Here is a 26,549-nt window from a genome sequence, read left to right as displayed (position 1 = left end):
TTTGACCACTAAATTGCCCACTAATTTACAGCAGAGGAAATGTACACACGCACCTCAACGCAAACATATACCTTTATTAAATGTAAATACAGAGGTGTTGGCTTAAGCTGTATCAATAGTGGCCATTCCCTGGTGTGTACATACACATACAGTATGTATACACACACAGGCATGCCCACACGGATAGATGCTTTGCAGACAAAAGGGCTGCCAAATTCATGCATCTGACCCGAGACCCACTTTGTGTCTCTAAAACACTTGGCACATCAAGGATCGATCATCCGATGCCAAATGAAGATGGAAGACTTCACCTGTTTAAACAGTCGTTACCTAAAATCAAGAACGGGCACACTTCTCAGTCGTGAGTCAGTGTTTGCTGGAGCCGTGGACCTATTTTTAAATAATAAAATGCCAAGATATAATACAGACACATTATCAGTGTGTCTACATTTCTTTTACTATGTACACAATGTCACAAACTGGCTTAAAGAAAGTGTCAAGAAAGGAGTCTACACGTATTTAAAGCAAATTGAATTTATTAAAACTGAGGTTAACACAAATGAACAATAAAGCAGTGGAAGACAGCGATGTTAGGCATGAAAGCAATGCATGGATATGTGGCACGTGTGCTGCGGAGGCGTTGAATGTGCAAAAACAAAAAGAGGAGGCTGCAGGGTGGACATCAGCTGTAGGAAGGGAGAAGCAAGAGGAAGCACATGTGCCAGCTTATACAGCCAAAGGCCCAGGTGAGCTGTCAACCAATTGTCTACTGAGGTTGGCAAGGACGGCCTTCACAATACACAACTCTCACCTAGTGCCTACATGTTGCTGTGCCAGCAGTGAGTTGGGTTGTAGGCTAGCAAGAATGGTAGACAGCAGTACAAGGAGGAAAATGCAGCAAAGCTTAGTTTTGCTGAAAACAAAATGCACAATGATTTTCCTCGCTTGTCCCATCTGAAGGGGGTGAAAAGGCTGAGAAGTGATGCCACTAAAGCTGCTAGAGATTCAATGTTTTGGCTGAAGGACACTTCAGCGGAGTGAACAGCCTTCTGGGTGAGGATGGCCTCCCAAATCATCATGACACCCTGTTGGCCTTTTTTTGTTTAATTGTTCTGTTGGATACATTAGTAAAACTTGACTTCATGAAGAGAATGTCCTCGACAGCAGTGGGCGCTTGTTCTAACATTTAAAATGACCTATGTTTATGTTTTCCTTACAAGCCTCCTCTCGTGCTTGTGGGAGTAGTTACGGCTTTCTCTAAGTGGGAAAGACGGGAGTAGCATGGTGTCTTTTGTAAACTCTTTTGGCTCAACAAAACACTCAGCGTTTCTCCTACCATTGTCTTGGAGGGGCGCTGTGCCCCCCCCCAACGGAGCCGCGCGCCCCCCCTGAAATTCAAGGCGTTTTCTTTTTTTTTTTATATATATATTTTATTATATTCACAACTCAGCTCATACTCTGCGCATTCACATTCACATTCTGTCCTTCGCTCTGTTTTGCGAAGGGCTGGGTCCCCCCCCCCCGTCGCACGGTCAGCACCCCCCCAAAGCAGTGACACTGAAACATATCTGAAACACTGATATGAGCACTTTTGGGAGTGGTCACATGGGTTGTTTTGGAAGACGCTGAAAACCTATTTTTGATTTTAGGTATGAGGATTCTTTTTGATTTAACCACCTGCAACACTGTAGAGCTAAAGCACACGAGGTTACAGCATCAACTCTTGATTCTGTATTGAACTGTTCAAATAAAAAAAGTCAAGGTAAAATATGCTGAATGGTAATAACATCTCCTTCTGTCCATCTCTCAGCTGTCTGTCCTTCCAAGACAAATTTGACTGCACATCAACCTTTCCCCATTTCTGTCAGTCAGACCATCCACCCATCTATCTGCCTGTCCTTCCATCCTTCCCTGGCTCTGCTGTCAGTTTCATCAGCTCCTTCTTCTGTCTGTCTGTCTGTCTGTCTGTCTGTCTGTCCGTCCGGCTGTCTGTCTGTCTGTCCTGCCCTGGCTGTGTTGACAGCTCCTCGGTCTCATGCCGTCGCAGTGTTCTGCTCCGTCATGGCCACTGGAGCGACGCCTGCACTCTCTCAGCCGATGGACAGGCAACCATTCTCTCTCACACTTTTTTGCTCAAATTTTCTTTCCCCTCACAAAAGTTTATTTTACTCGTTTCCTCGCTTGCTGCAGCTCTCAGTCGCTCTTTTTCTGTCATCCGTCTCCATCTCCATCCTCCTCCATAGCTGACCATCTCGTTGCTGGAAAGCTGACAGAAAGAGAGACTGGGAGAAGCAGACAGATAGGAAACATGCAATCCCTTTAAGGGCTCTGCTCAGAAAGTCTGCCAGCCAAGCCCAAAGCATCTTTCCCCTCTCCGTGTCCCCCTTGCCTGCACCTAAACTCCATGCCCGCCTGTAAAGATGCGCCCTCGGAAATGGAGGAGCCCCAAACTAACAGCTCACAACTCCTAAAACACAGGAGAGGCACACAGAAAGATACAGGGCTAGTCATTTTCATTTGAATTATATATCAACGCCCTACATGAATCCATTTGAATCTCGCGTGGAGGTAAAACGGAAAGAAGCTCATTCGGATGTAGTCAGGTATCCAAACATTTTCAAGTGCTTTGATAGCAAGTACACAGAATTCAAGCTCGTAACTCCAACATCATGTTCGCCAAATCAGTCTCAGGAAATGAAGCCCATTTATGGCACTTCATACACAGTAACCTCTGTTGGCAAAAAACGCCGCAGTACAGCACAGTACAGAGCCCAATCCTTACAAGTAGGTCATGGGGGGGTGGGGACGGGGGTGTGCAGCCCATCTGGAGCAGTGCATTCTGAGTAGTTGACTGCAGATGAAGGCGGCGAGAGGATGAAAGCGCCGTACTTTAAAACGCCCTTTATGACTGTATCTTTTTCTTTTACCTTTGCATTTTTTGGGTCTCTTGGACCCTGATTTTTAAAGAGAAATGTCCTGCCAAGCCGCTTCACCTCCTCCCAGGGAGCGAGCACGATCAAGTAACACGTATCAAAGTGTAGAGGAACATGCATATGTGAAAATGTGCAAATACACACAAGATGAAGAGTGCATTACCTGAGCAAACCTCGTGGTAAGTGGGGTTGGGTGTAAAGCCACCGGCGTAGCCAACCTGCGTGGAGAAGACTTCTGGAAGCTGCCAGAAAAGTCTCTCAGCTCCCCAGAAACAGCCTAAACCTGGACATAAAGACAGCATGCAAACACACACAAACACCTACAGAGTTTAGAGATGCTGTGCTGCCATACCAGCCTCACATTTGATCAAAATGTGTCAATAACCACAACCTAATAACAGAGGATTCCATATTGGGTTAATACATGAAATGTGTGATTGTGCAGTCTCACCGAACATGATGGTCTCCATGCATGCTGGAAAGGGCTCCACAGTGGGATTCCCATTGACTGCATGCTTGTCTGTAAAACAAAACAGTGTGCAAATGAGAAATCTAAATCCTAACACTGTATTTCAACAGCACAAATGACAGTATGTGTGTAAAGGGGCCCATTAGCGGCCTCAACTAGGCCTCGCAGGTCAACACTTTGTTGCAGGCTGACCCAGGCCAGCGGATCAGAGCGAGAGGATTCTGTGCTGGAAGACATTTAAGAGATTACACGGCTTTGACTGCCATTTTATCCCTGCTGTCCTCTCCTCAATACCCACAATTAAACACGATCACACAGTTACAGTATTTCCTGATATCTCTCTTACTCTACTATATGCCTTTGAATGCGAGCGTATTAAGTGCTAGTCTTGGCACCATCGGGTGTCCACAAAGCGAACCGATGACGACACTTCAGGGACACACGCCTGTATGACCTCACGAGCAGGGGAGGGCCTCGCAAAGTAGACCCTTTGCTATGTTAAAAATATCCGATAAGTAAAACAAACTGGAGCGCTGAGAGGTGGCAGGGGGGTGGCACTCTACTGCCAACTGTGCTGCATGGAATTAGAGCGCTAAAAAGGAAGTGTGTGTGTGTGTGTGTGTGTGTGTAGCTCACAGATGTGTGAGGAGGATTAGGGTTTAAGAAGACTGAGGTGACTTAGCGTGCAAATCTCCACTAAGCAAGGCTGGTTTGTACTGCAACCACTAATATTAGTCTACAGATAAACAGGCCACAGGGTCCACTAAGAGCTTAGGCACATACCAATAATGGACGCTGGCTCTAAGTTCAATGTGCGATTGCTCTCTGGCTGCTCAGAGATGCGATGTGTGACATTGACCTGAATACAAACAATCTCTAATCTAATAGAGCCGTAATAGTTCATTTCCTAGATAGGCCCGGGATGATCTCCTACTGTGACAACAGGCCAAAGAACAGTTACCTGCAGTTTAATTCCTACTGAGTGATTACTGTAAAGCCAGCTAGTACAGGAGCATGTCTGGACCTTAAAGATTAACACGTTTTGAAGAATACAGGGAGCAGGGAACTCCTGTCTCGGTGAGCCACCATAAGAACACTTTTTGATATTAGACAAAAGTTGTTTGGTTTTTCTGTGCAGCAACAGATTGAAGGAGCAAGAAGGACTTCTATAATGTCAAAGAGGCCTTGGCTTCCTTCATGCAGTTCCTTCCTGCCCTCCTGTAGTGCGATAGTTATGTCTTTTAGCAGAAGGTTGTTTGGCACTACCAGGTCATGTCACGGGCACAGTCACTTGCAATTAAAGTATATCTGTGTCAATGACTGTACTGGCTAAATAGTCTCAGTCCACAGCGGTGACTTGAGGTGGTAGGCGGACAGAAGAAATCCTTCTTCTGTGAATTTGTTTAGTCTCCATCCTCTGCTGCACTCTCACCCTCTTGTCCTGCATTTTCTGGCCAAAGAGATAAAAAGTACTGAAGTTGCCAAATGACGGAGGGAGAAAATGTGAGAGTGAGAGAGAGAGACAAGTGTGCGATAGAGGAGGAGGAGTGGGAGGAGAGACCAGCCTGCCAAAACAATAAAAGGAGTAAATGGCCAGTGAGAAGCAACAGATGAGGGTAGCAGAGAGGCAGTGAAGGATTCTTTTGGCTTTCAGACCATCATGCCTTTGGGCGGTTTATAAAAAAGACCAAGCGCTTCATCCAAAAGAGAACACAGAGAAAACAAACAAGCAAACAAATAAACAAACACAAAGAAAGGAGGTAAAAATGAAGACAGCCAAGAACACGCCGACACAGCACTGTCCAGAGAAGCCAACTCCGAGCCAAGCCCCCCCCCCCCTCCCCTCTCCCCCCCCACGCTCTCGACTCTCCATCTTCGCTTCACACTCTCTTCCTCACGCTACCTTCCCATCATCCCTCACTCTTCTCGTACAAACTTTGTGCACACCCTCCTGCACGCACACAATCATTCGCACACAAACCTCCGCTGTGGATATTTTTCCCATGGAGCAGCTGGCAGAGGTCCAGGTGGTGCCAGGCTGGCTCCTTTCACTGTGCCTAGCCCAGCATTCCCCCCTGCCAGCCCAGCGCCCACACCCCATTCTGCCAGAATTACCCCACCTAACACAGAGAAAGAACTGGCTGAATACCCTCACTACGCTGCCTCACTACGCCAGCAAACGAAAGAACACAGGACGACAAAAAACAAGCATTGAGGGTGACTGAGTTTACAAAAGAAGAATAACAGGCTGAATATGGGGGAAGGATTCATGAAGAGGATTTTTTCCCCAACTTGGATGAGATATGGGCGTAATTTCTTTTGTGCACCTTTGTTTTTGAGGATATCTGGGAAGCCCAGTGCAGGCTATACGGTACAGCGGGACTGAAGCTGAATACTTTGGTCACCTTTTGTTGCTTTTAGCATGGTGGTTGTAGGCGGCTGGACCAGAATCAAAACATCGGACCCTGCCGCTCTGCTTGTATCATGGCTACCATCAGTCAAGGGGACAACAATCTATCTGTTGTTTAGCGGATAATAACGTCCGGTTTGACTTTTTTTCGGATGGCATTTAGTCTTTGTTACCCTTCGATTCTACCCTACGTGTTTCTCACCCGTAAAAACTGAAGTCCAAGCGCTGCTGCCCCCTCATGCAGAGACACGGGAGAGGGGCTTTCCCTGGATGCCAAAACTGGTGACGGAAAGGTCGATTTCCAGGCTGCTCTGTTTATTTCCTTCCAAAAATCCATTCTCTCTCTTTTCCTCTCACTCTCTTCCGCTTCCCTCCCTCTCGCAATTCCTCTTTCTAGCTTCACACAGGTTGGCAGAGAGTCAGGCACGAGTCGTCGGAGGAGGCTGAAGCTTTATACTGGTGCCAACTACCCTCTGCTGTATGGGAGGATGGGTAGGGGCGAGAAAGAGTGGGGCAAAGGAAGGGGAGGGGAGGAAAAGAGGCAAGGCTGGTGGGAGGTGGTCGATTTTTAAAAACAGTAAGAGGTAAGTAAGATAAATGATGCTGCTGTGGCCTTACAACAATCCACACAACTCAGTAATGAGGAACTCACACATTGAAACCTGCCTCTGTGCAGGCTGGTGAAACTGTCTAGACTCTGAAGAGCACAACTTTGAAGCCATCCATGCATTCCATACATACTGTATCCTAGCAGCGGAAACAGTTGCTATGGAGAAGACTGCCTACTATAGCAGTGGCTCCATTATTCCCTTCAAGCAAGATGGAGGCACATCCTGTTTGGGCCTGCAGGGATATCTTTACTCAAACACCGGCCTGATGAGGAGAGAAGGGAATGACATCCACCAGGTCGGCATAAATGCATCTCGTTTTTAACTAATTAGTAAAAAAGAAATAATACAAAAAACTAACTGTACCTTTACACTCTCCCCTCTGCAGACATACCAGAGCAAATAAAAGGTGCTATACCGGTTATAATCTTCAGTGTCATAGGGGGCTAGAGGCAATCCCAGCATGCATTGGGCAAGGGGCAGGATACACTATTCAGGGTCTCCAATTTACCAGCTGACTGGTACGGAAAGCAGAGATCCTGAAGGAAACCCACGCAGACATAGGGAGAAGATGCAAACGCCACATTTCATGTTGGGTCAGAACACAAGACGTTCAGTGGGCGACAGCATTGCCCATGAGCAAATCTCTCTCATTTAGTTATCTGCTGTTTGTATACTTCATTTGCATGCTTTCCAAATTACTTACATAATTGTTTTCCCCTCTGAGCTTATTGCAAAAGCTAACAAACAAAAACAAGGGCATCTGGAGACAGCAGAGAAGGGAAAACAACAGAGCCGTAATGCCAGAAATATATCTTCTCCATGAACCTGCTTTGAAGAGTTATAGTGAAGCATGTAACAGAGATTGATTTTGGTCAGCTGACCTCCCCCATCCTGTTTGGAAGAAATATTGGCAGTCGTTGCTGCACTGACTCAAAATAATAGCTACTGTGCCCCTACCATGTAGCAATCTGCCACTGGATCATTCTCGCCAAGGTCACAGAGTACATTATACAGAGTGGAGCGAGGGAGGGAACGCAGGACACCGGGACGTCTGAACAAGGAGCAAGGAGCTTCTTTAAAGAGGCTGGAGGGGTAGAAGTAACTTTCAAAATTAGTGATCTTCATTGTAGAGAGAGGACAATTGTGTGCACTCACATATACACACAAGGCTGGGACAGCACAGGGCATATGTGGAGACAGTCCTTGCAATCCCTGAATTACTCATGCTTACAGCCACTCACACACACACACACACACACACACACACACACACACACACACACACACACACACACACACACATACACACACACACACACACACACAACCCCGTCCCCACCTAAGCTGCCCCCCACGGTGAAAGGGGAGGAACAGATTCCTGCCATGCGGTGTCTCCGAGCTGCTTCGACAGACGGAGCAGGAACTTACGACGGGGCGGAGCCTTCATGCGCATAATGCCCAGATGGGCTCCTGGACGCTGCGGCACCACTTCCTCCTATGCACTCAACCCAAGGTCCCACAATGCACTTTGCGAACGCCTCAGTCTGAGTAGGTGAAGACAAGGGCCAGGTTCAAAACGCACCATGTCTTTGTCACATACACCTACAAGCTCTCCTGTCCCAAAATAGGACTATGAAGGCTGAATGAAAGGATAAAAACAGAAATGACTCGGTTCTACATTGCAAGGATGGATACAATTATAAATAGGACGCAAAAGAAGGCGTACATGTTCAAATGCACTGAAATCAACGAAATGGCAATACAATCTTAAAAACAGTGACATCATACTTCCTGTGAGCACCAGTGTGTCTCCGTACAGTGCTGAGAACTTGATCCATACAGATTTGTTTGTTTCTTGATTCAATCAGCAAGTATATGTAACACAATTCCACCATTCATACATCCCAACAGGCTTTTGCTGCCACTTCAGATTTTGTGGTCGACTCAAAGATGTCTTTACTGTCCAAACACTGAACAGCAGCAAAAATGTATCTTGGGCAATACAAAGGTTAAGCATGCTAGATTAGGTTCCCACGGCCATCACTCAAAGGATGTTCATCAGAGGAGTAAACAGTGTGAAAATGTTCCACCGAGAAAGTGTAGGTGCTACTTATCCAAAGTCTGAATAATATCAACTTTTTTCATACTTTAAAACAGTAGCACCACAAACCTAAATACGTTTTGTTGGATGTCCCTCAATAAGTGTCCACTATTTGTTGCTTAGACTGATGGTGCTGCTTTTCTACATAAAAGAGTCTGAAGACCTCACAAATGGTAGAACATACTGCGCTGTAAACCCATATTAGCTTTATTTATATTAAATCTATACTTTTTTTTGGCTTAATCAACATTGTTTTAAGAAGTATTCAAACGTATTCAAGCTTGCAAAAAGTATAAGCCTAGTAGACCTGCACAAATTGGGAAAAAGCTACAAAATAACATCCAAGTGTTTGGATCAAAAGTGAGGTAATGGTATATATATACATATATATATACACACACATATATGTGTATATATATATATATATATATATATGTATATATATATATATATATATATATATATATATATATATATATATATACACACACACACACACACACACATATATATATATATATATATATATATATATATATATACACATATATATATATATATGTATATATGTGTGTGTGTATATATATATATATATATATATATATATATATATATATATATATAAAGCAGACTATGTGCAATGTGTAATAGGAGTATGTGTGTATATAGTCTACTGTAAGCTATATGTCTGTAGCTATATCAGTGTACTTTTACTTTATTGAAATACCTCTGTCTTAAATGAAGAATTATACCTTAATAACAACTGAACAAAAGTAATTAAACAACAAGCATACAAGCACTATGGTTTTTAGAATTTTACCGTTAAATAGCCATCTGATTAAAGACTTTATTTTTATAATTTTGCCTGAAGAATGCCTCTGGACCCTTCTTTTTTGAAAAGCACTGGAGGTCTGCTTCAATATATATTATCTCCACCAGTTATTGCACATGATTATATTCCTGAATAAAACAGCATGAGGCAATGTTCTGTCATTATCTTTACTTGAACTATTCTGAACTCAGCCGCCTGCGTTTATGGCACATAGCCTAATTCCAGCACGTGCACAGTTTATGTGTCAGTTGGGGGGGATCAAGTCCATAATTTTGCTACAACTTGTGACCGTGCGTTATTTACCTGCCACGACCATTTTCTCCTCCCTTCCTTTCAGAGTGCGTTCTCTGCTCGGTAGCTGAGTGTTATCTGCCATTGAGCCAGCGGCAGCGAGCGACACAGAAACCAGAAGGAACCAAACGGTTTGTTTATGTGGGAACAACTGTGAAAATATCAGAGTCTTCCGGGATGCCTCCATAGCACGCTGTTGCGTTGTACGGCGGGGACGGAAGAGGGAGGGGAGGGGAGGAGAGGAGAGACGGCGGCGAAAACGCCACCAATATGAATATTCATCGTGCATGGGCAATGTCGTGCACTGCATATTAACTAATCAAGGGGTTAATATGACTTTGGCACAAAAGCCTACAGTGCACCGTGTGCGGGAACGAAATTAAATTTAAATAAATATCCACGCCGTTCCGCATGCAAATGAGCTCGCGCCAATTATCAGCTCTCATTCGGTGGGAGGTGATTCTGGTAGATCAGGTTGGTGTATGGATGGATGTATGGATGGGTAGGTCTCCCTTTGTGGTTTATTTTACATAGAGGAATGCATGAGTGGGGTTTATCCTGAAGAGTAACAGCTTCAACAGTCCACTGTTAATAGCCTACAAAGTGGCTTAAGTCCTGCATATGTTACACAAATGTTATAATGTAAAATAAAACGCTCAGTTTTCCCCTCTATGATATTGGAGCCCCTTTCCCACTGGACAAAACACCCACTAGCATCTGGCTTTTGTCTTTAGTGGTAAAGTTTACAATCGGCATTCTTTCTCGAGACAAATGACTGAAGCAGTCATTGGTATTTATCGGCAGTGATGAAAACATGGCGCCCAGGTGGACACGCTCATTTTTCACCCCTTTTCCAGTGCGATGCTATGACACGTATTTAAGTGAATGTATAACAAATAAAATCAACAGGGATTTGAAAAATTGTTATAATTAAGGTCCAAAACATATAATTAATATGGTCTCCTGAAAGCCAGCATCAACACGATTTTACCTCGCCGATTATTGTAAAACATACAACATTCACACTCCAGCAGCAAAATAAAAATCATCAAACAATCACAATCAACAGTCTCTGGTTTGAGAGTTTCAAAGAGAGACTGAATAAGTAACAGATATAAAAAAGAAGTATTATAACAGCTTCATGTGTCGGCCGGCATTTGTGACGGTCGAACATGACACATCAGTTTTCCCCTGTTTAAAAAAACCTGCATATATGCATTAATTATCATATGTTCCTTTAGGAGCATCACTTTTTTTCCCATAGAAAGAGATAATGATATTGTCCATTTAAAACTATCATAGCTAGTGATTCAAGAAAATCCTAAAATATTCTGGTGACGATATAGGCATTTCAATTCAATGTAGGCTACATTTGACTCCTCACTACTCCATGGTGGGTCTCTTTATGTTTAGTTTTTTGTAACTTAAACCTGAACTTGATCCTAAAAAAGGTATTTATTCACCATACCCCACCATGCAGGTGTAGCTACAGATCATACCACAGTATGATATGTCCTAACTACTGTTTCACCATACCCCACCATGCAGGTGTAGCTACATATCATACCACAGTATGATATGTAGCTACACCTGCATGGTGGGGTATGGTGAAACAGTATAAAAGGCACATGTTTGGAGACGTTCGCTATATTCTGCACTTTACAAATGATTATCAGGTTGGTTGGCTTGTATCTGTTGACGGATGTCAAAGTTATGAACTGAAATAAGTAATATATTTATCTTCAAGCTAGATGGTAGATGGTATTTTCAATTAAGGCATACCAACAGGTATAAAAGCACACAACACTACATGCCATCTTTGCTGTAGTTTACATGTGCTGAAAGTTGCAAATTGCAATCCGAAGTCTTCAAGCAAGACGTGTCTGAATGTTGATGTGGATGTGTCTCTGTCATCAAGGATGAGATATGCTTTACATTCTGTTGTAGTTTGAGCCAGACCAGTAATGTGATATTAATGAGGGCGATTATTTACGTGTGGGAACTTTTTGTGCATGCTCTGAACCAGCCAATTTACCAGTAACAAAGAATCCAGGGCATTGTTCCTATATCCTGCAAGCCAGAATAACATCACACCCTGCTGCTATACCCCATTTCCCCCTCTCTCTTCCTCTCTCTTCCCCCTTTCTCTCTCTCTCTTATCTGCTGGGGAAATGAAGCTCAATCACCTGCGGAGGAGCTGAGGGCGGCACAGGGGACTTTGCAATGCAAATGCCAGGTAATTACCCGAAAGCTAGGAGAGTAGAGGCACAAGGATGAAAATAGAGCAGGCAGAGAGAGAGAGAGAGAGGGAGAGGGAGAGAAAGAGATGAACCGAACACTGGGTTCACATGCCTGTTGATGCAGGATGATTGGGGTGTTTTGGGGTGTGTGGGGATGTAGGAAGAGGAAAGGGGAGGAGGGGACAAAAAGGTGATGAGAAGCAAGGGATGGATGTGAACCACGTACATACATACAGGGAGTGTGAGTTCATTTCCTCCCTCTGCATACGTCTGTAAATGTATGTGTGCGTTCCTTTTGCAAATGATCAATTAATTTAGTATTTTTCCAGAGTCTGCTGTATGCTGTGATGAAGGACTTTTCTCTGCGCTGAATAAAAGCAGGTTTTTGCATGAGTGCGGTAGCAGTTTGAGTAGAAGTGTTTGTGTGTACACTTGCATGCATAAGTGTTTGCGCCTGGGTGCTTGTGCGCACGTAGGCATGTGGGTCTATGAACCTGTGTGCACCATTGTCTGCGTGCTCACTAATGGGCACTTGTGTATGTGTGTGCATGTGGTGGGGTGATGCATATGTTATAGTGTGTGTCGTTTTTTGTGTTGCAGGGGAGGATTTAGCGAGGATGCCAGCTTGCAGCTGTTTGATTGTCAGTGAGTGAGAGCGAAGAGATGTGCAGATGTGAGTGAATATCAAAGAGATTATGAAATGACCTGGAATTAAACACCGCAGTAGAATTTAACCGGGTATCGTGGCACGTTAACCCCTGCGTGTGATTGAGATGTCGTTGGAAAGCTGTATGTTTATGCTGGTTTAAGCTAAAGAGAGTTAAATGCAATTTCATTTAATACGCCAAAATGCTTATTTGTAATTCAATACAGGAATCTAGCATCTGTTTGTTTGTTTGTAGAAGATATTACCAAGCAATAGTGTGACTCACACAAGCAGTTTGCACCTTGACTCAATAGCTGCCTCTGATTAACATCTGAACAAAACAGGAGCCAGCCAACCAGAAAACTGTTTTGGCGATTTAGTGTAATAGTGGCTTTGCTAAAGTCTCACTTCGCCTAATTAGAATAATAAATCATGCCGCCTCGTTGTTTTCAAAGGGCCCTCCATCGTCTCGCCGAAGCAGGTGGGATTGTGGGTTGGTGTGAAAAAACAAAGGGTTTGATTGCACTGCTGAAGCTACAGTCAGTTAAAAGCAATGCGGCGCTCTCTGGGGATTCATATTCAAAACTAAGCTGTATCAATTCATAGACCTGGGTAGGAACAGCCAACTTGACAATTTTGATTCATATGCTGGCCCATGCTTGACTTCACTTGACATAAATCACTTCGCTCATTGGAAAATGGAGAGAGGAGATGGGGGTTTGTTTCAATGGCATGAAAGGCTGATGGGTGATTGTATGGTGGTACCTGTTCCAAGATGGTGTCTTTTAGTTGGTTTCTCCAGGGATCTAAATACACATTCTGCTTAGGTCATGGTACGTTGTGCCAGGTGACCTTGCAATGTAACATCTTCTCTCTCATTTTAATCAACGTTACTGACACGTAACACAAAATCAATCGCAATAAACTTAATTTTAGTCATAAAGGAAATCACAAGGAATATTTAATAGTAATAATCTGCTGATTATTTTCTGTTTCTGTGTCAATTTTGTCAATAAAATGCCAGAAAATAGTGGAAAATATCCATCCAAGTTTCCTAAAGCCCAAGGGGAAGTCTTCAGATGTCTGTCCAATACTCAAAGATATTCAGGTTGCTATCTTATAACACCAAAGAAATCAACAAATATTCACATGTGTGAAGCTGGAACTGATTGTTTGGCCTTTCTGCTTTAAAACAGACTTCTAGACCAAGCCATTATAAAAAGGTTGCAGATTAATTTTCTGTCGATCGACTAATCAAATAATCCTTTCAACGCTAGTAAACTCAATAATCTTCTATAATAATCAATCTTATAATCACAGAAGCGTATACAATGTGGTAGCAAAACAGCAAATATTGCTCTTATTCCTAAATATTCTCAATACAGAAGATTGTATATTGTGTTCTTCCAACTGAGAACTTTCCGCAGTAACGGAGGAAGTGCATCTCCATCTCAACCATTTCCTGTTCAGCAGTGATTACAAACGGCATGCTCTCCTGTTGGGGGTAGCCATTTCTTTTTTGTATTCCTCTCTTTTGATGGTCTCCGCCTGCGTCTATACTCGGGCAACATTCGCCGCTGCTTCTGAAGAGATAGTCTGCCAATGTGTTGTCTCTCTTTAGAGCCGCGCAGCGTATCGCTTTACTGTGCGTTTTGGATTTGTTATTTCAGTGGTTCAAATAATTAGATTTAATTAGTTCAGTGATTTTGGTTCATGGTAAAATGTTTGAAGTGTAAAGAGTGCTTATGTTGTAAATCTGGAGCGCTCCGGTGATTGAGGGCTTTATTCAGTATTGCAGGAATTTAAAGTTGAATAGCTCTTTTTCAATAAAAGAAGAATTGAAGCTTTGAATTGTTTGGGACTCTTTCCTTACCTGCACCCTTCAGACTGTATTATAGTGGATCTCTGTTGGAAGTTGGTGCCTTCAATAACATTTACTAAACTAGTAGAGTCCTACTTTTCAGCTGTAGTTGGGGACATTTCACAATTACCCAATTATCCAATTGTGTCTAATTTAGTCAAATGTCAGACACATTTTCTTTGCTAGCATTCACTTTCAGGCCAACGTTTTCTTCAGTAACAGTGTGGGGAGGCGGAAGAAGTATTTAGATCTTTTACTGAGGTAAAAGTATTATTGCCACACTGTGAAAATACTCTATTACAAGTAAAAGCACTGCATTAAAAAAATGTCTCTCAAAGTACACAAGTATTTGCAAATGTAAAAATCATTGTGCAGAATTGCTCCTGTCAGTGTTATAGTATTATTGGATTATTATTATTATTATTATTATTATTATTAATATTAATATTATTGATTATTATTATTATATTAATATTATTGATTATTATTATTATTATTATTTGATTATGATTATTATTATTATTATTATTATTGATTATTATTATTATTATTATTATTTGTGACTGATAAGCATTCATTTAAAGTTTTATTTGGTCATGGTGGGGCACGGTTTAACAGCTTTATATACTGTCGGGTAGTTTAAAACCTATAACAATGCGGAATATTTGATAAACTGATGTTTTGCATGTAAAATCTTACTCTGAAAAGTACCTAGTAATTATATAGTATGTGTTATATTTCCCTCTGAAATGTAGTGGATTGTGGATTAGAAATACACAGTTGCATATGTCGACAAATAACGTTTCTCTGACTTTTCTCTAGTTGCCCTTCAAAAACATTAATCATCATCATTTCTCATTCGCACATTAGTTGTTGCATTTTCATACATTTTGGAATGACACATAGAACCTTTTCTATCGTAGGACACTGTATGCAGATACAAGCCATAGATAAACACAGAAAAAGCAAGCGGTGATTCGAGCGAGCTGAGTGAAGCTATATAACGCCAGTCCACTTCCTCTCCCTCTCGCTCCGGCGCTCCACCCGTGCTAAGAGTGGCTGGGCTAAGCCACTCTTGCCCTACATACAGCCTAAACAGCAGATTACTGACTGTCCCTCTAATCCCATGCACCAGGGCATGTGCCACTGTCACCATGCACCAACCACCCAATCACCCTGCAGCCACTGTCACAGTGCCTGCTGTTCTGCTAGCTGTGCAACCCCCCACCCCGATCCCTAACATCTTCCCCGTCTCTGTTTTAGGTCGGTCATTTTGGATTTTCGGTTTTTTATCTATCCGAGTAAAGCTCGCAGGAAGCTGAGATATCGAAATACTTCATCCTCCTCACAACTCTTTCTCTTTCTCCCTCCGTCTCTCGCTCTCTGTCTTCCCTAGCAACACCCTGTCCCGTCCTCATCCTCCCAGTGCCCCCCACCCTCTCACAGTTTTAACCTCCTCATGACCACCTGGCATGGGACAGCTTCCTCCAGTCCCTTAGCCTCACCTAAAGCACCAGGCCTGAGATTAGGGTTAATCTGGACCTTGTGTCATCCTGTATCTATCCACCACCCCCACAGCCCCATTCTTTCCTCCCTCCCTCCCTCCTCTTTACCAAAGAGGCTTTGGTTTAAAATCCTTTATTCTGAACCCCCGCTCCCCTTGCAGTGTCTTTCTGCCTGCTGCCAACTGCAACTTTTCCTCCCGCACCACATCCTCAGCCAATCCTTAAACAGATAGTGGTAGAACCTGTCCCCAAGCTATGTTGGTGAGGAGATGTGAGAAAGGGATTTTTTGCATTGTCTCTCTCTTTAGAATAAATTTGGAATTAGGCAGGCACATGCACAATGCTAAAAATGAAATGCGTGCTTGTATATGTGTGCATATGAGCATGCTGTAATGCATGACAAGTGTACAGTATGAGGACTTGCCATAATGGTGTGCATGCAATGGTGTATGTGAGTCTAGAAAAACCTTCCTCCGCTGTCCCAAACCCCCCCCCCCAATGCATTTAGCCAGCCGTGCTCTCCCGCTCCTCTCAGCCTGAGGACAGAGTAAAGGCACGGAGGCCCGAGTTGGATGAAGAGACTTCACAATGGTGCAGAGAGCAAAGATGCGTAGAGAAGGAAGACAAAAAGGGGAGAAGATACAAAGTGCTAAAGCCCCTTATCATTTTTTTTGTCTCCGGAAATAAATGGCAAATTCCCCCTCAAGCAAAATCTCCTTTCTTGAGTTGAAAAGCAGGCAAAAAGCACTTGGCAGACAGAAACCGATAGAATGGAGTGTGAGAGGTGGAGAGGCAGCGCGGGATGTAGGCCAGCAATAAAGTGTCTTATCGTAAGGGGCAGCGGGAAAGACCCTTGAGCATGAGAACCTGCATGAGGTGGACGCTTTAATGAGAAAACGGCATGGAGGATCCGTTGAAATGATCACAAGATGCTGAGTTTATAATGTCACATTCCTTGCGCAATCATAGTCAACCAATTTGTTGAGCATTGTTGAATTTGTTCTGATTGCACAGATCGTCTGTTCGCTTAATAAAAAGGTCTGACTACATGTAACATGATGATTATTTATAGGGTTCTTCTCATATGATTCCCAGCCAGTCGGAGGTTCCTCAAACCTCCGAGAGACACACACACTACACGAACGCACATACTCGTAATACGAACTTGATGACATTAACGTTTATGTAGCAGACCTTAATTCCCAGAGGTAGGACGGGATGCTAAAGATCTTCTAAATGGATTAGGAAAATGGAATCGCAGTAGCAAAAGGAGCAGCGAGATGCAGGAGTGACTGGTAGAGCGAGAGTGAATGATTAAAGGCGAGAGAGCGACAGAACATGCTGAGAAAGGAAAAAGTCGGAGAGTGAGGGGCGAAACGAAGAATGTTCAAGTGATTGTGCAAGAGTGCACAATGTCCACAGAGAGCAGGAAAGAGAGAGCGAGCGATGTAGTTAATGGATGTAAATTAATTGCTGTCATGTGGATTCTGATCCCAATAAATCAGGGTCAGTGTGGTCTCCGCTGCCATCACTGCATGGTTGGGAAAAGGCAGGAGGAAGCCTCGATCTGATCAACACACACACACACACACACACGTATGCACAAATGCACAAATATACACACGTACTGTTGTCTATGTAAATTGTAAACAAGAAATATGAGAATATGCAATTTTTGTGCACGAATAAGAGCAAATGTAATGTATCTACTAAATTCTGAAATGTTATTTATAAAAACTTTTGCAATACAATAAATTACTGTTTGCAAATCAACAGCAATATAAAATAAAAGTAGCACTCCCGACACTGTATAATCTGCATATATGTAAGATTTGGGATCCAGCGTGCTCTGCTATAAGATCCCGTTCATCATGGGGAGCTTTTTTTAAAATGCACCTCAAGTCCAAACAGAATACTGGATGCCAACTAGTGCAGACCTAACTGGGTTATAAATGCAATGTGGTCCAATTAATTAGCCATGCTTATTACTGAAAATTACCACTGTGCTTTCTGCTTAACTAAGCTGCAAAATTGATTTACCTTATTTCCCCAGTCTATGACCATCACAAAGACATCCTGTTATTATGAGGGCTGTGAGTATTATTGTATGTGTTAATCAGAAAATATGTGAACCATGTATTTTAATTACAAATCATACAAGGGCAATTTTAAAAACAAAAGCCCTTAAAAAAAAATCCAGAGTTGCCCACACATTAAAAGAAGCTGCCACGCTGCAACAACACCAAATCGTAATTCGGGAGAGACAAACTGTCAATGCTGATGTTAACGCTTCCATATTTTTTTAAAACACATTTCATTCATTACACTTTACAGTACAGTATGCCCCATATTATATACACCGTGTTTTCTTTGATACTGTATGCCCCAAAGCAAATCACTCATGTTCAAACAATAATATCTGAACATGACAGAAATGGTGCAAAATGGGAAGTAGGTCACATAGCAATTTATTTGACAAAAAGGGATGGGGGTGGGGAACTAGGGCATGGTGTATGCAGAGGCAGCAGCAAAAGAGAAGGTTTTTTGGGAACGCAAATCAGATAGTGTGTGTTTGCATGTTGCGTGAGTGTGAGAGCGAGCGCGCGCTTAGGTTCGACCTGGAAGTAAAGTTACAAGCTCATTCAAGAACTGCTTGGTCAGTGAGGAATTGAAAAAATATATATTTTTGCTGACACATGGTCATGCACACCTACAATCTTTTGGTATTTAGTAAATATGACAAACCACACACACAAACACGCACGCACGCACACGCACATTAGAGGCTCCATTGCTCACTCAAGTGGAATTGAAACTGATATTGCGGTCACTGGACTATATCAGCACATCTGACACAGAGAGTGTGAGCAGCATTGATCAGCTGTCAATGAGCTGCACAGCTACCCCCAACAACTGACACCTCTAAACACACACACACACACACACACACACACACACACACATACTGCTGTGTATCGCCATTGATATTTAAGTAAAATGCTCCATATCCACGTAACCTATATACTGTTAATACATGTATTCCCCTGCACAGACACACACACACACACACACACACACACACACACACACACACACACACACACACACACATTTGTAAGGCTTCCCCCTGATCCTGTATAAATCCTGTCATCACTGAGCATCATGGCTGCATGATTTGCAAGTGCACGATGGCCACATATCCTTCTATTCTCTGACCTACAGTGCCAAATGCTACAGTTTACGATACAGTTAGACCCAGTCCTTCATTTGTCTTAAGGTTCACCTACATCTTGGTCAGAATTTGTGTGTCATTCCTGAAAATGTGGGTGTTATTATTTGGGTAATTGAAAAAAGAAGTTTCAATAAAAATGCTAAGTGGTCTTTTACATGAAAATAAATTCTGATGATATGGCCTTGAATTGCAATATCTTGGATTAAAAAAGAAATCTAATCTAAATAATAGAATTTCTACCGGAGATTGAACTGATGCAATAATAAAAATAAAACAAAACTCATATTGATTAGTTTCACTGACACATAGAGGACATTTCCATGGGATACACGCTTTAAACACTTCTGCAGCATTGCAATGTGAAAGTCCCTCGTCCAAAGAAGGAACAAAATAATTTAAAAACTCTGCAATTACTTTCCTATTTTTTTGAAACAATTAAAAATAATAATAAAAAAGAAAAATAGAACATCAGTTATAACGATTGGAGTATTTCATATAAAATAATACACGTATGTACAAACAAATCAGTCCGTGGGGCAGGAGGTTTATGTGGCCCTATTTACATATTGAAAGACTATCTACTGTATGTACTCTCAACACAATCTAGACAATCTGCGCAGACTGCACCGAGGATCTGTAAAGCCACATTAACACATGAGAGAGGCTCTGGAGCACCAGTCTTTTCTAATGACTCGATAATCCGACCCAAATGCTGCCTGCTTGCTAATCTCTCCATCAGATTACCGAACTAGGGACGTGCACTGTCTATTTGTCTCTCTCTGTCTTCCTGTCTGTCTGTCTCTCCCAGCTTGTCTCTTTGTATAACTGTTTGCATCTTTCCCCTTGAATTTCTCTGTATGATAAAAAAAATAATTCTGTGATCTTGGCTTGTCTGCGAGTAGGGTTGCGTGCCCATTCGCCCGCTCTCATCCTCACATGTGCAAGCTTTTAAAATGGAGAACGGGGTAGCAGGACATCAAAATGCAGTCACAAATCTCCGTCCTCTCTTCATGCCAACATGCGCAAGGGTAAACATAACCTAACCTAAACATACAAACATATACGGGACAAAATGCGTTCAATTTGTGGCACGTAATTTATGTCCATAAATAATAAGGTTCCAGCCTTTTTTGTCAAGAAATAGACAAAAAAATATTTGACACAAATTAGAAAGAGCGGACAAGTGTATTCCTCAAAAACAAATAAAGGAAAAGGGAATTAATTTTTCTTTCATACAAAATGCCTTCACTCCCATTCTCTCTTAAAATCCACCTCTTTATCCCTCAGAAATGGAAGGCCAAGCTGTCTTCATCGTTTCACCCCTGAGCTCTGCTGCAATGTTATTGTGCATTTCATGTAAACAGATCTAAACTAATGTCCTATTTGTCACACATCAACCATGTCTGATTCCATATATTTAGTATAAAACACTGCCGCTGTTTTCTGCCTGCGAGGCCCTACAAAATGTCTCTTTGATTTTACAGAAATCACTCTTTATCTGCCTCTCTGTGTGTGTCTGCGTGTGTATCTGTGGCGTGTTTGCATGTGTATGCATGATTTTGTGTTTCTGTGTTTGAGCCGCATCTCTGTCTTATACACTAAAGCTCAAAGTGCTGTTGACAGTCTGCAAAAACTTTTGACATTTAGCTTTTTACAAAATAACACTTGACGCAATTAATACTAAGTGAACGCATCTCTGAATTATCCTGCTATGCCTGGCAGTTTTTGCAAATTTGGGTGACAGACGAGAGACAGATCTTATATTCCATGAAAAATAACATATGAAATTTTTGGACATTTTATCCCATCAAGGTATGTAATTTTGCAATGATATTGAAATATGTATTTTACGCTTTTACTAAAATGGAGATCAAAGGGTGTGAAGTAAATGTGTGTCAAATCGCTGCTGGGCAGACATGCAGCCGCTAAGCCTGTATGGTTTTGGTATTGCCTGACAAATATCATACAACCAGCAGTGACTGAACCACATGATTCAAACTTTCAAAAAATATCAGTCAGTCAGAGAGATACTCATCTATTTATCATTACTAAAAAAATCACCTCAACAGCTGGTATGTTTACCCTAAATATGCTTTGAGTGTTAATGTTCATAAACAATTACTGCACTAATTTTCAAGCACATAAATGTATTTGAAATAATGACAAAGAGAGTGTTACATTTGATTTCATGTGTAAAAAAAATCATTACCGTAACTCCTACATGCAAGACTGCAGATGTAAGAAGCACTGTGACATAGTGTACTTCTAAAATAAAAACGGTAAAATTAGGACTGACATTTTTAATGCAATGGGATCAGTCAAAACATGAACACATACATTTTTTTTACTAATACAGAACAGATCTTTTCCTGCGACAGTTGTACACATTTCGACATATATTTCAAAATAATAAGAAAGATTAGGAACGGGGATATCGGAACGAGCTAAGTGGTAAAGTGAGGCATGAGAGGCGAAAGAGGAATGGCGGGCTGGAGGGAGCGAGAGATGGAAAAGGATTGGTGAAAAAAAAAGGTGAGTTGGGCCCTGGTAGATTCAGCGCTGTTAGTGGACGAGTGTGTGTGTGTGTACATGTGTGTGTGTGTGTTTGTTTGAGAGGGGAAAAGAGGAGAGGAGGGGGTGTTACTGCGGCTGTCCATTTCCCGGGATCAGCTGATGGCCGCGGATGATGGAGCGGAGAGGGGTCAAGGGTCAAAGCCTTGCATTGTCAGCCTGGCCCCGCTCTCCCGTGGGGTTCCCTCCCTATCTCGACCCCCTCCTCTATCCATCCATCCCCCTGCTGCCTCCTGCACATTTACATACATTTATCAACACTGTGCGTAGCCGGGCGGGAGGATGCAACGCATGCATTACTGCCTGGCAACCCCTGCAGTCGGCGCCGCTGCAGCTTGTGCATCCACCGCAAAGCCATATTTGTAAGCATTTTAAGCACCGGTGCACGACACATATGTGCATCCGCATGAAATGTGTATGTGTTGTACATGTGAACAAATTTGTGTTAGTGTGTACATCTGTGTGTGTGTGTGTGTGTGTGTGTGTGTGTGTGTGTGTGTGTGTGTGTGTGTGTGTGTGTGTGTGTGTGTGTGTGTGTGTGTGTATGTGCAGAACAAGACAGGGCCTCCCATCCCCCCCTCCCCCCCAGTATTAGGCCTACCCTCCTCGCCCCTCGTCCCCCCTCCCATTCCCACCACCCCCCACACACACCTCCCCCACTTTGCCTGTGTAATCCCTGCCAGCTGGCCCCGTTGGCTAATCCCTCTGCACTGATCAGCTGGGCCGCGCATCCAGTACGGGACAGCACAGGGACAGGGGCAGATATGGGCGGGACGCTCCATGTGTGTGTTTGTGTGTGTGTGTCTGCATGTGTGTGTGCGTGCGTGTGAGTTGGGGGGTGGTTTCGACCAGAAAGCATAAATTGAAGACCGTGCCTTCGCCTCAGCGCAGTGTGTCTGTGTGTGAGCCAGTTGCCTGTTCCTCCTCGTCCGTCCATCCCTTATCTCTGTCCTTCTCCTTCTCCCTTGGATCCTTATACATATATACCTTCCTGGTTTATATATGTATATTTTACATCTTGGGCTTTTTGTCTTCCTTTTTGGTTTTGTCTTGAGCAGATCCAAGCGGATTTTTCTAATGGTGGTGACTGGGTAGAATTTAGCTGAGTTTTTTTTTTTTTCCTGCTACCCTCTCTCCTCTTTCCCCAGACTGCATGCGTGACACCTGCCTGCCTCCCGTCCCTTCAGCCCCCTTGTCCACCATCCCACCACCCCTCCTTGTGCCTGCTCCCCTGCTCTTCCCAACCCACAAGGACCTTCACAGGATGGAGCTGCGCAGTCACATCTACAACTACAGCAACAATAACAAAACCAGGACCAAGGACCTGAAGGAGGAAATACTCTGCAGCTCCTCTGCTATTTTTTGCCTCGTCTTTAGAGAGGAAGGATGTATTTGATCTGAGCAAACCCTGTTCTGCTTGTGCTACAGTAGTATTCTTTAGGCAAATATAGACAGGAATTGAGCGCAGTGGAGTGAAGAGTTTAAAAAGAAAGGGATTTTAAATCTAACAGTTGTAATTTTTCTGGAAGTGACTCTTGCGTAATGGCAAAGAAGCTAAATTCCTCCTCTTTTTGCTCTTTGTTATACATCAGTATTTACTCTTTGCTAAATTATTTGTTTATGTAGTTATTAATCAGAGGACGGAGACTGTTGTTATTTAGATCCTGTTTCCCAGTCTGTACATGGCTATGGTTACATGCGCAGAGTGCACAGAGAGAGAGAGAGAGAGAGAGAGAGAGAGAGAGAGAGAGAGAGAACAGTATAGAAGAGATGGAGAGTAGGAGGGAGGGAGAGAGGGAGGGAGGGTAAGGTGGAGATAACGACACAGCTTTACCAAGTGTAATGAAGAACTGCTTGGTCTGATTAAACCGTACTAAGCTCTTAACCAGGAGCAGCGGAGGCAGTGCTATGGTAAGGATAAGGCATAGCTGCGCATCGCAGTGTGTACTCATAAATATCTAGTCGTCATCCTTTGTTTTGCTCTGAGGGGAAGATGGTCTGCAGGAATGGTAGCAATCAGGTAGCTGGGCTGCTGCTCGCTTTATGGTGCAACAAAGGTAGCTCTGCTCGCTCGCTCTATCTCACTCCCTGTTCCTCTGTGCTCTGTCCTCTCTGTGTTTTTTTTATTTTTTGTTTTTTTAATGATGTTGTGTGTATACAGAGAATGCCTTAATGATGCTTTAATGATGACTAGATGTATTTTTTTTTTTTTTTTCACATTTTGTTGCTTTCTTGCACATCTACAAACGCATGCATGCATTTACACACTCTGGGCTGGAATCACAATGTCATTGGCATTTATCATGTATGTTTTTTTCCCCCCTGTATTGTCTGTATAGAAAACCTGCTTTCTTTGCAAAGGGAGAACGCATGCTGGTGTGGGATTAGCATGCAATGTACTTTGACGTGTGAAAGGACCGCATAGCCGCCTCTGAGCCCACAGGGAGGAGAGATCACAGGTGAGGAGAGAGGAATGAGAGAGTCAAACAGGGATGGACTGACACAATACAACATCAGGATGCACTTCTAAGATTGGACAAAAGTGTTCATGTTGAATATTGCTGTTGAACGCAAATACAAAGGAGGGAAAATGTCCTAAAAAGTGGGGTAAGTGACAGAGGAGAACAGGATTTGATGAGGAACTGAAAACATTTTAGGAAGTTTGGGTTTGAGCTCTTTGTGTTCACAGTGGACCTTGATTTAATTTCAATACAATTAAGGCACGCGGTGAATGCCAAGAGAGAAGCCACAGTCTTCGCTCACCTGAGAGACCAGCACACAGCCGCTACAGGACAGGAGGGTGGCACTGATAACTGCACAGATGGACGTTCGCTACAATCCTATGAGATTAACAAGCAATGACATTATTGTGTCACAGAGGAAGCGGGAGAAGACGCACGAGGCAAAGAGGTTACGGAGCTGTGACCCAAGCCATGTGATCAGTTAATGCAAGCCAAAGTAATCTATAGGAGAGACATACAGGGAACATAGTAGAAAGAAATACACCAGAATCCCTGGGCATCAATCAAAGTAATATACTGGTTTCCATAATGACAGAACAGACAGAGCCGTAGGCAGCCTACCAGTGTCGGTCCTGTGGCCAAATGGACAGAGGGATCACACCAGGGGGATTTGCCATGTGGTGACAGAGGGCCACTTCAAAGGTCTGTGTGTTTACGCATGAGTGTACACTTGCCCTGTAAGAGAGGAAGATGGAAAAACAGGGTGAAAATGCTTTAAGAGCACGATGTGCTGTTGTAGGATTTATCATAAAATGCAATCACCTCCTGAATCATTCTCATGCATGTTGATTAATTTGAGTTATTTTATTATACTCTGGCTTTGCATTATAAATTAAATTAAAAGAGGTTTTATTTTTGTTTTTCAATATATCGCCTTTGTTTGTATTTTTGTTCTGCAAAAACTCTCAATAAAGAAGTTATTTCATGGACTATCTGTACTAGTGTTTCTTTTCAAAGAAAAAAGGCCCAAAGCACATAATGTGATTTAAATAATGAGCTTCATTTCTACTCCTATAATCACAGAGCTGCATCAAATGATTCAGGCTGTAAATCGCTTTAGGCGATGGAGATGTGAGTTGACCTACATCTCGGATGATGGAGGCGGAACAGACAAAAAATATATATATTAAAAGAAAACTGCGGATTATTGGTTAGATTTACTTTACATAGTGCTGTAGCTTTAATTCTACATTTTTCAAGGATAGTCTTTTCAAACTATGTGTTTGTTGTAAGAAGAATTGATACAATCTTCACAAAAACAATCACAGCATCGTAGTAAGCGCTACATTTAAGGTCGAGAGATTTTATGGGAACGCACAAGGCATTTCCCCCCCTAGAATACGTCCTGCACCTATAAGCCTGTGTGCTTCTTTACGTTTTGATATACCAACGGATTACATTTCATTATTGCCTATCTTTGCACAAGTGTGCCACATATGTTGAGACTGAGGTCATCAACTGTTTTTTTTAGGCCCCTTCGCCTGTCTACACATTATGCATTTGCAACACTCTCAATAGAATTGGGACACTAGGAGAAATGAAGGGATAATGCTCAATATGTCAACAGTGCAGGACCCCTGGCGATGGTGAGCAGGTGACTGCATGCAGGCGCCCCTCATGTGCTAAAAACACTCATCATCATGACATATTACAATTTCTAAATAGCCTTTTCTTTTTTTATTCCTACTGCTTTTAGCTATGATGCAAAAATAATGCTGATAAATTGGTGACAGGTGTGGAATTATATTTTTGTCCATGTTAAAAAAAAAGTTAAAAGAAATAGATTGAAATAATCCCAAAGTCATTGTGACATATAGGACATTATAACAGCCTTTAGCAGTATTAATATGAAGCGATATATGATTTATTTCTCTAAATAAAGCAGTCAAAAGCTATTGTCCTATACTGCTGTGATTTCTTTCTCTTTTTAATATTAGAGACTGGGTTTCAGAAACAAAACGCCCGAAAAGCGAGAAGAAATCTAATTTAGTCATGTAAATAGGGGTCGGGTTGGCGACATGGTGAAGCGTCACTAATGGAAGAAAGAGATGGATGCCTTATGATAATGAGGAGAAAATAAAGCAGAACCATGACCTTGCAGTGCGATATGAACCCACAGACACAACGCACCTAACGTGCGGCTCTCTCACTGAACAATAGCTACTTCCTACAGGACAAAATACGATAGACAAATATTAAAAAATGTCCCCTACACGAATACAGAAATGCTAGGTCGTAGAGTGTAATATTTGAAATGTTAAAGAAGTAATATATATCTTAAATGAGTCAATGCAAAAATAGCATACCCAGAGAATTGTTACTGGC

General features: G+C 42.5%; 1 protein-coding gene across 2 annotated transcripts in view; it reads right to left on the bottom strand.

The window, feature by feature from the left end:
* msrab (methionine sulfoxide reductase Ab) overlaps window positions 1–25,149 on the bottom strand; it is a 46,552-nt gene extending 21,403 nt beyond the window's left edge. Inside the window, exons 1-3 of one of the 2 annotated variants that reach the window (XM_029461342.1) lie at window positions 24,786–25,149; window positions 3,385–3,453; window positions 3,097–3,216 (exon numbers count right to left, since the gene is read on the bottom strand). In XM_029461342.1, the coding sequence (XP_029317202.1) occupies window positions 3,097–3,216; window positions 3,385–3,403 (139 nt within the window). In that variant the 5' untranslated portion in view covers window positions 3,404–3,453; window positions 24,786–25,149. Of the gene's footprint in view, window positions 1–3,096; window positions 3,217–3,384; window positions 3,454–9,659; window positions 9,958–24,785 lie in introns of those variants that run through there. The other variant, XM_029461341.1, reaches the window with a different exon arrangement.
* Window positions 25,150–26,549: the final 1,400 nt, after the last annotated feature.

This window comes from Cottoperca gobio, chromosome 22 (genome assembly GCF_900634415.1).
Source record: "Cottoperca gobio chromosome 22, fCotGob3.1, whole genome shotgun sequence".
Lineage (NCBI taxonomy): Eukaryota > Metazoa > Chordata > Actinopteri > Perciformes > Bovichtidae > Cottoperca > Cottoperca gobio.
This window is presented reverse-complemented; position numbering and strand designations above follow the sequence as displayed.